Source organism: Leucoraja erinacea, chromosome 8 (assembly GCF_028641065.1).
Source record: "Leucoraja erinacea ecotype New England chromosome 8, Leri_hhj_1, whole genome shotgun sequence".
NCBI lineage: Eukaryota > Metazoa > Chordata > Chondrichthyes > Rajiformes > Rajidae > Leucoraja > Leucoraja erinaceus.
In genome coordinates, this window is record NC_073384.1 from 32,414,919 (window position 1) to 32,430,970 (window position 16,052).

At 46.9% G+C, this 16,052-nt stretch overlaps 1 protein-coding gene across 1 annotated transcript; it reads right to left on the bottom strand.

Moving 5' to 3' along the window:
• Window positions 1-2,072: 2,072 nt before the first annotated feature.
• Window positions 2,073-15,166, bottom strand: LOC129699499 (uncharacterized). Its single transcript, XM_055639342.1, has 3 exons — window positions 13,431-15,166; window positions 8,765-8,962; window positions 2,073-4,241 (listed from the first exon to the last, which is right to left on the bottom strand). Exons 1-3 carry the CDS (start codon window positions 13,747-13,749, stop codon window positions 4,144-4,146), a joined length of 615 nt encoding a protein of 204 aa, XP_055495317.1. The 5' UTR covers window positions 13,750-15,166; the 3' UTR covers window positions 2,073-4,143.
• Between the last annotated feature and the right edge of the window lie 886 nt (window positions 15,167-16,052).

The following is a 16,052-nucleotide window of genomic DNA, read 5'->3' on the forward strand; positions in this document are numbered from 1 at the left end:
ATGGATTCTTAGAGTAGCTTGTACTGGAGCCTACCAGGGAGAAGGGAATTCTGGATTTGGTGTTGTGTAATGGACCGGATTTCATAAGGGACGAGGTTAAGCAGCCATTAGGAGGTAGTGAACATAATATGGTAAGTTTTAATCTACAATTTGAGAGGGAAAAGGGTAAATCGGAGGTGTCAGTATTACAGTTGAACAAAGGGGACTATGGAGCCATGAGGGAGGAGCTGGCCAAAGTTGACTGGAAAGATACTCTAGCATGGATGACAGTGGAACAACAATGGCAGGTATTTCTGGGAATAATACAGAGGGTGCAGGATCATTCCAAAGAGGAAGAAAGATTCCAAGGGGAGTAAGTGGTGACTGTGGCTGACAAGGGCAGTCAGGAAGGTATAAAAATAAAAATGAAGTACAACATAGCAAAGATGCACAGGAAGTCAGAGGATTGGGTAACTTTTAAAGAGCAACAGAAGATAGCTAAAAAGGCAATACGGGGAGACAAGATGTGGTACGAAGGTAAGCTAGCCAAGAATATAAAGGAGGATAGTAAAAGCTTCTTTAGGTATGTGAGGACGAAAAAAAATAGTTAAGACCAAGGTGAACAAGGAAATGGCAGATGAGTGGAACAGGTACTTTGGATCCATCTTCACTAAGGAGGACACAAACAATCTTCCTGATGTACTAGTGGCCAGAGGATCTGGGGTGACGGAGGGTGAAGGAAATCCACGTTAGGCAGGAAATGGTATTGGGTAGACTGATGGGACTGAAGGCTGATGGTTTGCATCCCAGGGTACTTAAGGAAGTGGCTCTAGAAATTGTGAACGCATTGGTGATCATTTTCCAATGTTCTGTAGATTCAGGATCAGTTCCTGTGGATTGAAGGGTAGCTAATGTTTTAAGAAAGGCAGGAGAGAGAAAACAGGGAATTATAGAACAGTTAGCCTGACATCGGTGGTGGGGAAGATGCTGGAGTCAATCATAGAAGATGAAATAGCGGCACATTTGGATAGCAGTAACAGGATCGGTCCAAGTCAGCATGGATTTACGAAGGGGAAATCTTCTGGAATTTTTTGAGGATTAACTAGGAAAATGGACAAGGGAGAGCCAGTAGATGTAGTGTACCTGGACTTTCAGAAAGCGTTTGATAAGGTCCCACATAGTCAAGTCAAGTCAAGTCAAGTTTATTTGTCACATACACATACGAGATGTGCAGTGAAATGAAAGTGGCAATGCTCGCGGAACAACAAAACAACCAAACAAATTATAAACACAATCATAACACACATATTATTTTACATAATAAATAATAGAAGGAAAAACGTTCTGTACAGTTAGTCCCTGGTGAGAAAGGCGTTTGCAGTCCGAATTGCCTCTGGGAAGAAACTCCTTCTCAACCTCTCCGTTCTCACTGCATGGCAACGGAGGCGTTTGCCTGACCGTAGCGGCTGGAACAGTCCGTTGCAGGGGTGGAAGAGGTCTCTCATGATTTTGTTTGCTCTGGAGTTGCACCTCCTGTTGTATAGTTCCTGCAGGGGGGTGAGTGAAGTTCCCATAGTGCGTTCGGCCGAACGCACTACTCTCTGCAGAGCCTTCTTGTCCTTGGCAGAGCAATTCCCGAACCAGATGGTAATGTTCCCGGACAAGATGCTTTCCACCGCCGCTGCGTAGAAGCACTGGAGGATCCTCGGAGACACTCTGAATTTCCTCAATTGCCTGAGGTGGTAAAGGCGCTGCCTTGATCAGTGGGCAAAATTAGGGCACATGGTATTGGGGGGGGGGGGGGGGGGGGGGGGGGGGGGGGGGGGGGTGGAGTGCTGACATGGATAGAAAATTGGTTGGCAGACAGGAAACAAAGAGTAGGGATTAACAGATCCCTTTCAGAATGTTGGGGGTCACTGTTTAAGAATAAGGGGCAAGCCATTTGGAACAGAGATGAGGAAACACTTTTCCACACAGAGTTGTGAGTCTGTGGAATTCTCTGGCTCAGAGGATGGTGGAGACCGGTTCTCTGGATACTTTCAGGAGAGAGCTAGATAGGGCTTTTAAAGATAGTGGAGTCAGGGGATATGGGGGGGAAGGCAGGAACACATTGATTGTGGATGATTAGCCATGATCATATTGAATAGTGGCGCTGGCTTGAAGGGCCGAATGGCCTACTCCTGCACCTATTGTCTATTGAATAACTGCTGCAGGAAGATTAGATAGGCAGATGGTCACACCATGTCTGACAGATGGTTATGTGACAAATCACTGACCTGGGAGAGAGAGAGAGAAACAACAGAGACAGTCTGTCCACTTCCTCTCCTCTAGTGAGCCCAGAAACAGCAGCGTTAGTTGTACATGTACACTGTTCCCTGAAAGTGGCATTCGCAGGAAGACAAGTTGGCCAAGAAGGCTATTGACACACTTGTCTTTACCAGTAAAGGGTACCGAGTATAGAAGTTGGGATGGTACGTTAAAGTTGTACAAGACGTTGGTGAGGCCGCACTTGGAATATGGTGTTCAATTTTAGTCTCCCTGCTTCTGGAAAGATGCCGTTAAGCAGGAAAGGATGCAGAGAAGATTTACGAGGATGGTGCCAGGACTTAAGTGCCTGAGCTATAGGGACAGGTTAGGCAGGCTGGGACTCTATTCCTTGGCTAGGAGGTTGAGTAGGCTAGGACTCTTTCTGGCAACTGAATCATCCTACAACAACCAGAGAGCAGTGCTGAATTAGTATCTACCTCTTTGGTGACCATCCATGTAGTTGATGATAGTTGAGGCAGGTACCATAACATAATTGAAAAGACATTTGAACAGGTACATGGATTGGAAAGGTTTGAATGGATATGGGCCAAACATGAGGAATAGAGCTAGTGTAGATGGAGCATCTTAATCGGCATGGACGAGTTGGGCCAAAGGGCCCGTTTCCATGCTGTATGACTATTATTAGTGAAGGGCACATTGATTCTTTCTTGTCCTCTGTTGAGGAGAATGATCCAAACACAGATTATTAATTTATTGTATTATTGATTATTGTATATGTATTTGTGTATTGTTGTGTTAATGGGCTTGTAAAGCTGTAGCAAGTAAGAATTTCACAGCTCCATGGCCGGTACACATGACAATTAGACACTCTTGATGTTCTCTGTCCATTCGCTGCTGCTGGATTTGTTGCATTCCTTCAGCACTTTGCTGCTTAATTGGCCTGAAGTGCGGAGGTGAAAGGTCAACATACATTGTGGGGTATGGAATCACAGAAATAAGGCTGGGTGTGAACTGTAGATTGTGAGCTGCAATGATTTCAACATTACTGATACAGAGACAAGTGTTTTGTTAAACATTTATGTTTTATTTAATGACTTGAATTTAAAAACATTTATTGCCATGTGGGATTCGAACTCTTGTTGGCCCACTCTCGTATCTACTAAGCTACGGTACAAGGGGGTTCCCAGGTTTAGGATCAATGGTAGAGAAAGAACACTTCAACCATATAAAATTAGAAATGAAACATTAATTAAAACAGCAACAAAATAAGCAACTAAACAACCAAACAGTGAGTCTCACACCTTTTCATTGCACACTTGGGACTGTTTAACGGAGGCCCAACCCAGGGGCCTCGAGGGTCCCAGTACCATTGCCATCCCATCCCAGTCCGGGGTGTAGGCCCATGAGCTGATTCACACCAAGCACTTATATTTGTTTACGTTTAGCTTTATTATTGTCATCAAGGTACAATGAAAAGCTTTGTTTTACATGCTATCCAATCAGATTAGATAATTCTCTACATAAATACAATCAGGTCAAACTCAAATACGATAGGTAAAGGAAAGGGAAAGTTTGAAAACACACATTTCCAGATTCAGGGACAATTTCTTCTCAGCTGTTATCAGGCAACTGACCCCGTCCTCTCACCTACAAGAGAGCGGTCCTGACCCATCTACCTCATCAGAGACCTTTTTACCATCTTTAATCGGACTTTATTAATAATAAACTAAATAAGATACTGTGCAGAATACAAGATGAAATTCCAGGCACTCTTCACACTCTGTAAAAACAAAACTTGCTCCACACATCTGTAAATTTTGCCCCTCTCACCTCAAAACCTTGCCCTTCAGTATTTGATTTTTCCACCTTGGTAAAATGTTCTGAGAAAAGTTTGTTTCATTTTGTAGAGTGGTTTATTGTTGAAGGTAGGAACACGGGTTCAGTCTTGGTTTCCATGGTGACACCCTTGGCTTCTCCTGTGTTCCTCTGTTCATCTGCAGCAAAGAGTCAAGAGTCACCAAAACCCGTCAGATCTTTCAACGACTTTAGACTTTGCACTATCGGAGTGAAAGATAATTGCTGCTCCACTTAATTCAAACCGAGTGTCAGGGACAAACTGTGGTCTCTGCTTATGGAGTCATAGAGCTCTACAGCACGGAAACAAGCCCTTCGGCCCACCTTGTCCATACCGACCAGGTTGGCAGTCTAGCCTACTTCCGTTTGCCTGCATTTGATCCATATCCCACAAAACCCTTCCTGTCCATATACAGGGCTGCCAACTCTCACGCATTGAGCGTGAGACTCACGCATTTAGCAAAATTCTCATGCTCTCACGCTGTTCACAGAATTTCTCACGCTCAATTTTTTAAAAAAAAATAATTAAATAAAGTCACAAGCAATTCAATTCGCCCAAGGCTTCCAGATCTCCTCCACACTCAATAAGAATAGTTTGTCAGCGGGTTTCCCTTAAAGAACGAGCAATTTGATTGTCTTAAGCCCATCGCACACTATTTAAAATGGCAATGTAATTGCAGTGCTAATGGTTCCATTTGACATTCATGGAACCAAAATCTTCAGGTGCTTGAAAGTGAAAATGAAGCAAAAATTGTTTTAGAGGCAAGTAAAAACCATGAAGGGAATATACAAGGTGAATGCATCGTCTTTTTCCCGGGATATGCGATTCAAGAACTAGAGGGCATTGGTTTAAAGCAGGGCTGTCAAACTACCGGCCCGCGAAGGGTTCCAATCCGGCCCGCCGGATGATTTTGGAGAAAAAAAGTATTCCCATGCAAATGGTGTGAAAGGTGAGACACAGCAGTGGTCCTAGCACCGACCCTTGAGGCAAGGTACACACCTCCCACCCTCACCTCCGGTGGCTCTGTGGCCATTGGCCTTTCTGTCCACACCCCATGGAGTTTTAACCCCGGCCCGGAGCCAGGAGCAGACCGGGTGAGTGGCGGCGTCGGTGCCACCTCCAGAGCTGCGGGGATGATTTATTTGTGCAGAACAGTGATGGAAGTCCGACTCCTCTTGCCTTGTTTCTATGGGGTTTTTTTCTCTATACATATGCATAACAGCACGAATATATAGCATTTCCATACATGAATACACCAAGGTCATTCATGTGCTGCACCTGTTGATCAGAGCCTGGCTCTACTGTGGAATGTAATTAGGAATGTAATGGGGGAGAGAGGGGGAAGGGAGATGGGGGGGGGCGGGAACTAGGCTGAGTTCCAGGCCCTGGCACTGCTCTACAACCTGGGTAGGTCCTGGGGCAGGGAATGGGAGTGAGGGGAGGAGGATGAGAGAGATGAGAAGGAGGATGGGGTGGGGAGTGGGGTGGTAGAGCGAAATTGGGGGGGGGGGGGGGGGGGGGGAGGGATGGGGAGGGGGGAGATGCCCCCTCCCTATCTACAGACACTCCCACCCTCTCTACCCCCCCCCTCTCTACCCCTCCTTCTCCCTACCTCGCCCTCTCCCCTCCCTCTACCCCCACCTCCCTCTCTACCCCCCCTATCCCCCTCTGTACCCCTCTTACCCCCCTCTCCCCCCCCCCCCCCCCTCTACCCCCCTCCCTCTCTACCCCCCCCCCCCCCATTCTACCCCCCTCCCTCTCTAGGGATTGACGAGGGAAGGCGAGGAGCAGGAGGGGGGAGTGCTGGGAGATGAGGAGAGATGAGCTGCGCCTGCACAGTTGGGGGCTATTTGTGAGTGGTGGAATCTTGTATTGGGGGAGCAGACACAACCAAAGCTCTAAGATATTTGGACACAACGGCTCTGCACTTCGTCTAGTGTCTCCTAAAAGTCATAATTGAATCCACATCTGTAGCTTCCTCTGGCAGCTCATTCCAGATACAGACTAACCTCTGAGTGAAAATGTTGCCCCGAGGCGCCTCTTAAATCTCTCGCTTCTCACCCAAGCCTATGCCCGCTAATTTTAGAATCTTCTTCCCCGGGGAAAAGACTGTGAGAGTTCACTTTATCCATGCCCTTCATGATCTTATACACTTCAATAAGGTCATCCTCTTCTTCCCCCCCCCCCCCCCCCCCCCCCCCCATTCCAGTAATCTGCTCCTTCCCCTTCCTCCTTACACTAATCTCCCATCCATAAGGACCATTCTTCCCATTTATCTTATTCAGCCCCTTCTACTCACGTCCACACGTCTTTGGGATGTTCGAGGAAATAGGAGGAAACCGATGTGGTCACAAAGAGAACCTGCAAACTCCGCGCAGACAGCACCCAAGGTCAGAATCAAACCCAGGTCTCTATGAGGCAGCTGCTCTACCAGCTACGACATTCTTTGCCCAACTCTCTTTTCCAGCTTTCTCCCCGCTACTCCATTAGTCTGAAGGGTCAGGAAAGATGGGGAGTGAAATGTAAAACGCGAGGGAGAGGAATGGGTATCTGAAGTGCATGACCTTTGGTTGTTTGCCGACCTCAAGCCCTGTGTCTCTACTTATTTAAATCTTTTTATTAGAATTTTGAATTTAACAGCAATTTGCATACATACAATAACAGACAGTGATAGTCAGGACCCGGATAATTGTACAACAGTATGTAAACGACCCTCAAAACCCTTACCCTTACCCACCCTCACCACCCGGGGACAAACAACATTCACATACGTACACATCCACACAAATACGATAAGATAAACAAAATGAAAAAAAAAAAAAAAAAGTGTGGGGGGGGGGGGGGAGGGGGGGTTGAGGGGATAGCAGCTGCAATAAGACAGAGCAGTGATAGAGGGCACTCAGTCCTCTTCCGAGTCCGGAAACAAATTAAGAGGGTTAACAAGTTCCAGGAAAGGGTTCCATGTATCTAGGAATGTCTTGGTAGAGCCTTTGAGAGAGAACCTAAGTTTTTCAAGCTTTAAGTTGTAGAGCACCTCCTTGATCCAGCGGGCGTGTGTCGGGGGACAGGTAAGCCTCCAGTTAAGCAAGATCAGTCTCCGGGCTAACAAGGTTGTAAAAGCCAGGACCCGCTTCAACGCAACAGAGAGGTTGGTGTTGGAAGGAATACCAAAAATAGCTGACAGTGGGTTTGGAGGAATAGTCTGGCCATTGGCTCAGCTTAGCACGTCGAAAACACTCCTCCAAAAGGTTGCTAGCTTGGGGCAAGACCAAAACATATGACTATGGTTGGCAGGGGATTGATTTCATCTGTTGCAGGTGTCTTTAACAGCAGGGTATATTCTAAATTATCTTGCGTTTGTGTAGTGGACTTTGTGAAGGACTTTGCATTGGATTAGGCCATGACGGGCACATATGGAGGAAGAATGGATCAAATCCAAGGCAGAGTCCCATTGCTGGTCTGTTAGTTTCGTATTCAGCTCGCCCTCCCACGCAGCTTTTAATGAGGTATGAGGTTTCAATATAACCGACCCTAACAAGTTGTACAAAAAAGAGATGCATTTCTTCCAGTTGGGATCTAGAGCTAGGATGGAATCGGTCAGGGTTTCAGGGTGATAATTTGGGAAATGGGGGAATATCTTCTTCACAAAATCCCTAATCTGGAAAAAACGAAAAAGGTGGGAGTTTGGGTGGCTATAGTTGGACGAAAGCTCCGCAAAAGACGAAAAAATGCCATCCTTATATAGGTTTTTGATACTACTGATGCCATTACTATGCCAGGTTTTGAATGCGGAGTCTGTACTTGAAGGTTTAAAGATGTGATTTTTAAGCAGCGGGGTCAAGATGGAATGGCCTTGTAAACCAAAGTTTTTCCTAAGTTGACTCCATATCTTGAGCGAGGGACACAATTGGGCCTGCACCCGCAGATGTTATAGAAAGTGGGAGTTGAGAGCATAGGACAGACCGCAACGGGAGATGTGAACTCACCTTTTCCATGTGTACCCAGGTCGGTGAGTGGTCGCAATCATCATTCATCCAGTACAGGATTTTTTGCAAGTTAGCAGCCCAGTAGTATCGCCTAAAGTCAGGAAGTGCCAAACCGCCGTCACACTTAGGAGACTGTAGTACCGTCTTTCGAATTCTGGCCGGTTTGCTACCCCATAAAAATTTAGATATTCTCCTTTCTAATTTATCATCCAGATTTATCCGGGCCTGTACCTTCTTCCCAATGGTAGCAGCGAGATGAGAGCGTGGCCAGAGTGGCGTGGGTCTTTGATAATTGCTACCTTTTTTGAGGCAATGCCCCCTGTAGATCCCTTCAATGGTGGGGAGGTCAGTAGCTGTGATAATGGCAGTGTCCACCACTCTCTGTCGTCTCTTTTGTTCCTGGGCGTTTGAATTACTGAACCTGGATGGGGAAGTTGGAGCATTTTCCTTAAACCAGGGGAGGGAAACAGAGAGACTGAATACTAAGGGGCTTTGCTGGGATAAATGAGGCGAGTAGTTTTCTGAGGAGGGAGGGTAACTGCAGGATACATTTAGTTAATTGGCAATAAAACTAGGGCTGGTGAGGTGGGAGTGGTGACTGTTACTTGGAGATCTCACCGGACTCGAGGAAGAATCAGAAGGTTATGTGTGGAGGGAGTTGCCGGGAGATACTCACAGGAGAGGTTGATCATCATCACGCCCCAGATGATGCTCCAGAGCCAGCCGACCAGGAGGAAGGGTACGGTGAAGAGCTGTGAGATGCCCACCCACACGTTGAGGCAGACCAGGGCCAATGTCTCGTCACTGCTCTTGCTGCCTGTGGGGGTGGCCGGTTCGGAGCAACACAGCAGGCTGAGCCCCGACACGATGGTCCCTGCAACATCACACACTGTTGAGTGATGGATCCATGGATGAGCCAGGCCACCCCTCACTCAGAGCGCTTCCCAACAGCCCTGCAGCTTCACAGCTCCACGGTCAGGCCGTGGTTGGTCGCATTGCATGCAGTTCTGCTCGCCCCATTGCCACCTAGTCTAGAGATACAGCATGGAAACACAGGGTCTTCGGCCCACCGAGTCCACGTCAAACATCGGGGGGGGGGGGGGGGGGAGTGCAGTGGAGAGATACGTTTTTTGGCCTTCCATCACAGCAATGTGATGGATGTTTATGTAAAATGTAAATTATGTTGTGTCTGGGGTCTATTTGTTTGTAATGTATGGCTGCAGAATCGGCATTTCGTTTGGACCTCAAGGGGTCCAAATGACAATTAAATTGAATTAAATTGAAAAAATTTTTTTAAAAAAAACCCCACGTGGCCACAGGGAGAACGTGCAAACTCCACATACACAGCACCCAAGGTCAGTATTGAATCCAGATCATTGGCGCTGTGAGGCAGCAGCTCCACCCGCTGCCACACTGTGCTGCCCATATGGATAAAGTGAACAATCATAGTACTTTTCCCAGGATAGACAATTCTAAATCTGACAGGTTTAATGTGAGGGGGAAGAGAGTTAAAAGGGATGTCAGGCAACTTTTCACACAGAGGGTACTCAGTATCCGGAATGAGTTGCCAGAGGAAGCTGTAGACGCTCTAATTCTAATATATTTTGTTTGATTTGAGTTGAAAATCGGTGTGTGCAGAATAGAAAAATAACTCTACACTGCCCTCTGGTGACGTACTGGGTGATTACCTTGTGGGTGGGTGTTCATAAATTCATAAGTTATAGGAGCTGAATTAGGCCATTAGGCCCATCAAGTCTACTCTGCCATTCAATTGTGACTGATCTATCTTTCCCTCTCAACCCCATTCTCCTGCCTTCTCCCCATAACCTTTGACACTCTTACTAATCAAGAACCTATCAATCTCTATTTTAAAAATACCCATTGGCTTGGCCTCCACCACCGTCTGTGGCAATGAATTCCACAGATTTGCGGCCCTCTGACTAAAGAATTTCCTCTTCATCTTTCTAAAGGTGTGTCCTTTTATTCTGAGACTCTGGTCCTCTCCACATCCACTGTAGGCCAGAGGCGGGGTGTGGATTAGCACTTCACGTACAGCTTTTGTAAATTAATTTATAACAAAAGCAATCCCCACACATAACAGTCTTTGCAGCTGTGCCTTCTGTAGATCTGCTTACATATTGTCCCCGACTTTCTTACTTCCTTGTGTTAGTGCTGTTAATGACTGTATGTGTTTCTTGACAACTTTAGTCCAAAGAATGTTGCTAAAAGGATGTCATGAGGTTAGAAAGAGTGCAGAGAAGATTAAAGAGGATGTTGCCAGGACTCAAGGTCTGCGCTATAGGGAGAGATTGGGCTGGCTTTATTCCTTGTAGCGCAGGAGGACGAGGGGTGATCTTATAGAGGTGTTTAAAATCATGAGGGAAATACTGTAGATAGGGTGAATAGGGTCTTTTACTCAGAGTAGGGGAATCAAGAACTAGAGGACATAGGCTTAAGGAGAGAGGGGAAAGATTTAATAGGAACATGAGGGGCAAATGTTCCACACAGGTGGGTATATAGAACAAGTATTTGAGGTATGTACCATAACATTTAAAAGACATTGACATTGTTGACCAAGTTATGTGGCAAAGACTGGGCCTTGGACTACATGCACTAGAGCTGTCAGTTCACTAGCAACAAAGAAAACACTTGGTTCTATGCTGCATGATCACAGCTCACCCACCTCCTTCCCTCCCCTCCTTGGCTCTGTTCTTAGGACACTGGCACATCACAGCAGGGCAGGAAAATCACCTTTCTTGCTTCGAAGGCTATTCCCGACTCCCAGAGAACTGTACAGGAACAGGCCTTTCAGCCCACAATGTCCATGCCGAACATGATGCCAGGTTAAACTAATTGATCCATATCCCTGCATACCCATGTGCCTATCTAAAAGTCTCTTAAACGCCACTATTGTATCTGCCTTCACCACCACCGCTGGCAGTGTGTTGCAGGCACTCACAATAGTAGGCTCCCCTCAGTCATGGCTGACCATGGGTGATGCATCCAATCAGATGCAACCCTGGGCAATGTCATATGGAGGACAGGCAGTTGCCCATGCAGCAGGTCCCCCCTCTCCACGTCGCTGATCGATCCAAAGGGACAGCAGGGCCGTTACAGTTTGGCATCAGCGCCGTCACAGCAGCTGCCAGAGCGAGGTTGTAGACAACGACGAACTGCTTTAGAGACTCCGACTCCGGATTTTTCTTGAGGTTTACTCGTGGAGCCTTTTCCATGACTTGATATGGCCACAAGGCAGTGGAGGTTTTAGATCAGAGTTTTCCCTCTCCGAGATGGACTGCCTTCCCAGGCCACATCTGCCTGACAGGCACTCACCACTGTTGGTGTAAAACAAATTGCTCCACACATCTCCTTTAAAGTTTGCCACGCTCACCTTAAACCTGTGCCCTATAGTATTTCACACTTCCATCTTGGGAAATGGGTTCTGACTGTCTACCCTATCTATGCCTCTAATAATTTTATATACTTCTATCAGGTCTCCCCTCAAACTCCAATGCTCCAGAGAAAATAATCCAAGTCCGTCCAACCTCTCTCTGTAGCTAATGCCATCTAATATGGGCAGCATTCTGGTAAAGCCATCTCTGCACCATCTACAAAGTCCCCACATCCTTCCTGTAATGGGGCGACCAGAACTGCACGCAATACTCCAAAGGTGGCCTAGCTAAAGTCCTAGAAACCTGCATCATGACTTCCTGACACTTGATTGAATGGTAGAGTAGACTTGATGGGCCAAATGCCTGATTCTGCTCCTATTACTTATGACCTTATAGCTTACCCTGGGAAAAAGACTGTGAAATTCCTCTCATGATTTTATACACCTACTGTATATAAGATCACCACGCAACCTCCTGCGCTCTAAGGAGTAAAGTCCGGGGTGGAAGATTGCAACCTTCACGTGGTCCGCCCTGTTTCGACGAATGCAATCAACCCAGCGTGCACAATGAAATAAGATCAAATAGAACAAGTTGTCCTACAACTTTAGGCTGTGCACGCCACGCGCAAGAAGAAGAGTAAAGTCCCAGACTGCCCAACCTCTCCCTATATCTCAGGCCCTCAAGTCCTGGTAACATCCTCGTAAATCGTCTCTGCACTCTTTTCAGCATAATATCAGGGTAACCAGAACTGAATTTGATTGGATTCAATTTATTGTCATTGCACTTTTCAGTGCACCAAAATGGTTTAGCCTGCAGTCATAACATAGAATAAATAACAAACACTCAACACAGTTTGTCCCAAAGTCATTGTCTCTTCTCTCCTTGCTCTCCCTCTGCTCTGAGGCAATTCAAGCCTCCGATGTTGTGACCCCGCCGGGTGATGGTAGTTAAGTCCCGCGGCTGAATCCGAGCTCCGCTAACGGGCCGGTTCAAACTCCGCGGCCCGGGGCGGGTGAAGCTGCCGAAGCTGCCGCCCTCCAGTCCAGCGGACGCTGCTGTAGTTGCGGGAGCTCCGGAAAACAGAACTCGAGCTCCCGATGATGTCATCCACTGGCCCGCGGACGAGCCTCCGAGGCTCCAAAGTCGGGTCGGAAGTTGGGTCGCACCGCAACCACAGCCCCGAAGTCAGCCAGTCTCGCGTCGGTAAGTCCTGGCTCTGCTTCCGTAGCCTCGAGGTCGGTCGCAGTTGGAGGCCGCCAGCTCCACGATAGGCCTTAGCGCAGATACGGAAGGAAAGGTCGCACCCCCCCGAAGGAAGAGTCAAAAAACATGTTACACCCGCCCCCCCCACACATACACAACTAAATGAACTGAAATAAACTGTAAAAACGGGACAAGAGAAAACAAAAAACAGAAAAGACAAACGGACTGCAGGCGAGCCGCAGCTGCAAGGCAGCGCCGACACTTCCAGAACATATGCGGCCTCACCAATGGAATTATATTTACACTAAAGAATTAAAAGAAAACCTCCTCAAATTAGTTTAGTTTGGTTTATTATTGTCTTGTGTACCAAGGTTCAGTGAAATCCAGTCAAAGGAAAGACTATACATGATTGCAATCAAGCCCACCACATGTACACATAAAAGATAAAGTGTACAGATTAAGAATTAAAAGTACAGATAAATGATAAATTGTACAGATAAAGGATGAATTGTACAGATTATGGTTACCTCACTTCCAAATGCAATAGTCCCGCATCAAGCAAGATAAAGGCATAGAGACACAAGGAACTGCAGATCCTGGAATCTTAAGCAAAGCACAAAGTGCTGGAGTAACTCAGTGGGTCAGGCAGCATCTGGTCTGAATGGACAGCATCTGAATGGACAGATGGCGTTTCATGTAATTAATTGAAACAACTTCCAAATAAAGCCAGGCGTATTTAAGACATACCTGTCCCTGGGACTATGATATTCAGCAGCAGACAGCCGAGTGCCAACGGTCTGCTCATGTAGGGGATTGCAGCTGTGATTTTGGTGGGCTTCATTTGGGGGTCATCCGTGTCATTCTCCGACGACTCCTCTTCCTCCTCCACTCTCCCCCGGACCAAGGTCATCAGGTTGCTTCGAGGGTCGATGAGCGAGGCCCTGCGGAGATCGAGATGAGCCACAGACAGGCAGTCGTACAGGTTCACTGGCCGGCAGCCCAGGCTGTCGTCCCGAGGCACCTCCGGAAGGCCGGAGATGACAAGCGTGGGACAGTTCTGGTTCATGTCTGCCGATCCTCCCAGCGTTATCAGTCAGAACTAATCGTTGCTGCACTTCCACTTACCTCCTCTTCTCCCTCACTAACTATTAACCTGCTTGCCACAAAGTTACAAAAACTCAACCAGCATTAAAAAAAAAAGCTGCTCATTTGAATTAGAGGCTCCAGAGAAGGTTTAAAGGAACAAAATGCCAGGAGTAACTGTAGTCTCTTCCTTGTTTCCCCTCTCTAGGACTGGTGGTGCATCGGTGGTGAGAGGGGAAGCTTCCAAAACGAACTCTCAGGTAATGTTGTTTCACAGCCGAGTGCGTCTTTAACCAGCCAGACCTGGTGCTGAACTGAGAGGTCAGCGATCACCACACTGTGATTTATGCACGCCAACAATACGAGGGAGTGTATGAATGACAAAGGAGCTAATACTAGACTTCAGGAGGAAACGGGAAGAAGGCCTGGCCCCGCTCTGCATAAATGGGGCAATGTGGAAAGGGTGCAGACTTTCAAATTCCTAGGAGCCCTCATATCCGTGGACCTCTCCTGGTCGGCTAACACCACTGTAACTGTCCAGTGAGCACAACAGAGACTCTACTTCCCGAGAGTGCTCAGGAGACACACCAAGAAGAAGCTGCTGGTGGCCTTCTCTCTGAGAGTCTACTGACATATTGCATGTCAGTGTGATATGCAGGCTGCTCTGCAGATAAGAAAGCGCTCCAGAGAGTGGTAAAAACAGCAGAGAGAATCACCGGCTGCCCACTGCCCTCTCTGGAGGATATTGCCACCTCACGCTACCTCAGCAGAGCCACTAAAATCATCAAAGACGCCACACACCCCTGTCACCACCTTTTTGAACTATCGCCCTCTGGCAGGCGTTACAGGTCAGCCAAAACACGCACCTCCAGACTCAGAGACAGTTTCCCCAAAGCAATCTTCACACTCAACATGAAAAAACATTGAGTATTATTCATGCTGCACTCTTCCATGCTGCTACCTACCCTGAACTTTTACTATCGCCATGTACAGCACTGATTACTTACTTATCTTGATACCTAGTTTTTAAACATTGATTTTAAATTGTGTCCTGTGTTTTTATGTTCGTATATTATGCACCAATAAAGTGGCAACAACAATTTTGTTGTATGCAGTGCTTACAACGGCAAATAAAGGCATTTCACTTGTACACTTAACACATTGAATAGTCTCCATCCTGACACGTTCTTGATTATTAACGGGACTCTGAATAAAATAGATACTCACTTAAAAGTGGGAAGTTTAAATTAAAAGGGAAGAGAACTCACTCAACTTGTTAACTGACAGAGATCCTCGTAAATAAATCACGATAAGCAATAAAAATGAAAATAATATTAAAGCACCGCAGTAAATCAGTGTATCAGCATGACTAACACAGGCTGGGTTTGGCCTCCCTGTTACTTACCACAAAGGCTGATTGCTTTTGGGTAGCGGTCCAACTTTTGATACGAATCAAGTTAGGTCATATTCAATGCTGCTCCACTAATCATTCAGTTGGAAATGGTGCAGAAAAGATTCACCAGGATGTTACCTGGGTTTGCAGGCTTGAGTTGTAGGATGCGATTGGAGAGGCTGGGACTTTTTTTTCTTTGGAGCATTGGCAGCTGACCTTATTGAAGTGTACAAAATGATGAAGTCTTTTTCTGCAGGGTAGAGGATTCTAAAACTAGAGGACAGCATTAAGGTAAGAGGGGAGAGATTTGTGGGATCTTAGGCAAATCTTTCACTCAGAGGGTAGCCCGTATCTGGAATGAACTGCGAGAAGAAGCTTGTCTATGTTAACCAAGTTGTCAAACTGGGCTAGTCCCATTTGCCTGCATTTGCCCCATATCCCTTCAAACCGTTAATAGCCAAATATACAATATGATAAAACTTTATTCATCCTCAGAGGGAAATTGGACTGCCAACAGTCACAACGCACAAGGTACACAAAAACTTGGAATAAAAAGAGCAAAAAAGACAGAGCCTAAACCAGAACGAACAAACAAACGCAGGCTTATCTCCTGGGCAGAGGATTCTAAAACTAAAGTGTTACACTCCCCCACACCGGATCCCCTTGTTCTGCCACAAGTCCCTCATGGAGGTTCCCTCTCACTGTGTCTTCCCCCCACCCACCCCTCCTCCTCCTCCCTCCGGTTCCACTGCTGCTGAGGCTCCCGTTGCCGATGAGGCCCCATCAACGCCGAGGCTCCCGTTGCTGTCGAGGCTCAAGCTGCCGCTGCTGAGGCTCCTTCGACCCAGGCAGGCCTTGCCACCCAGCTTCTCCGCAATCCCTTGGGAGGCCTG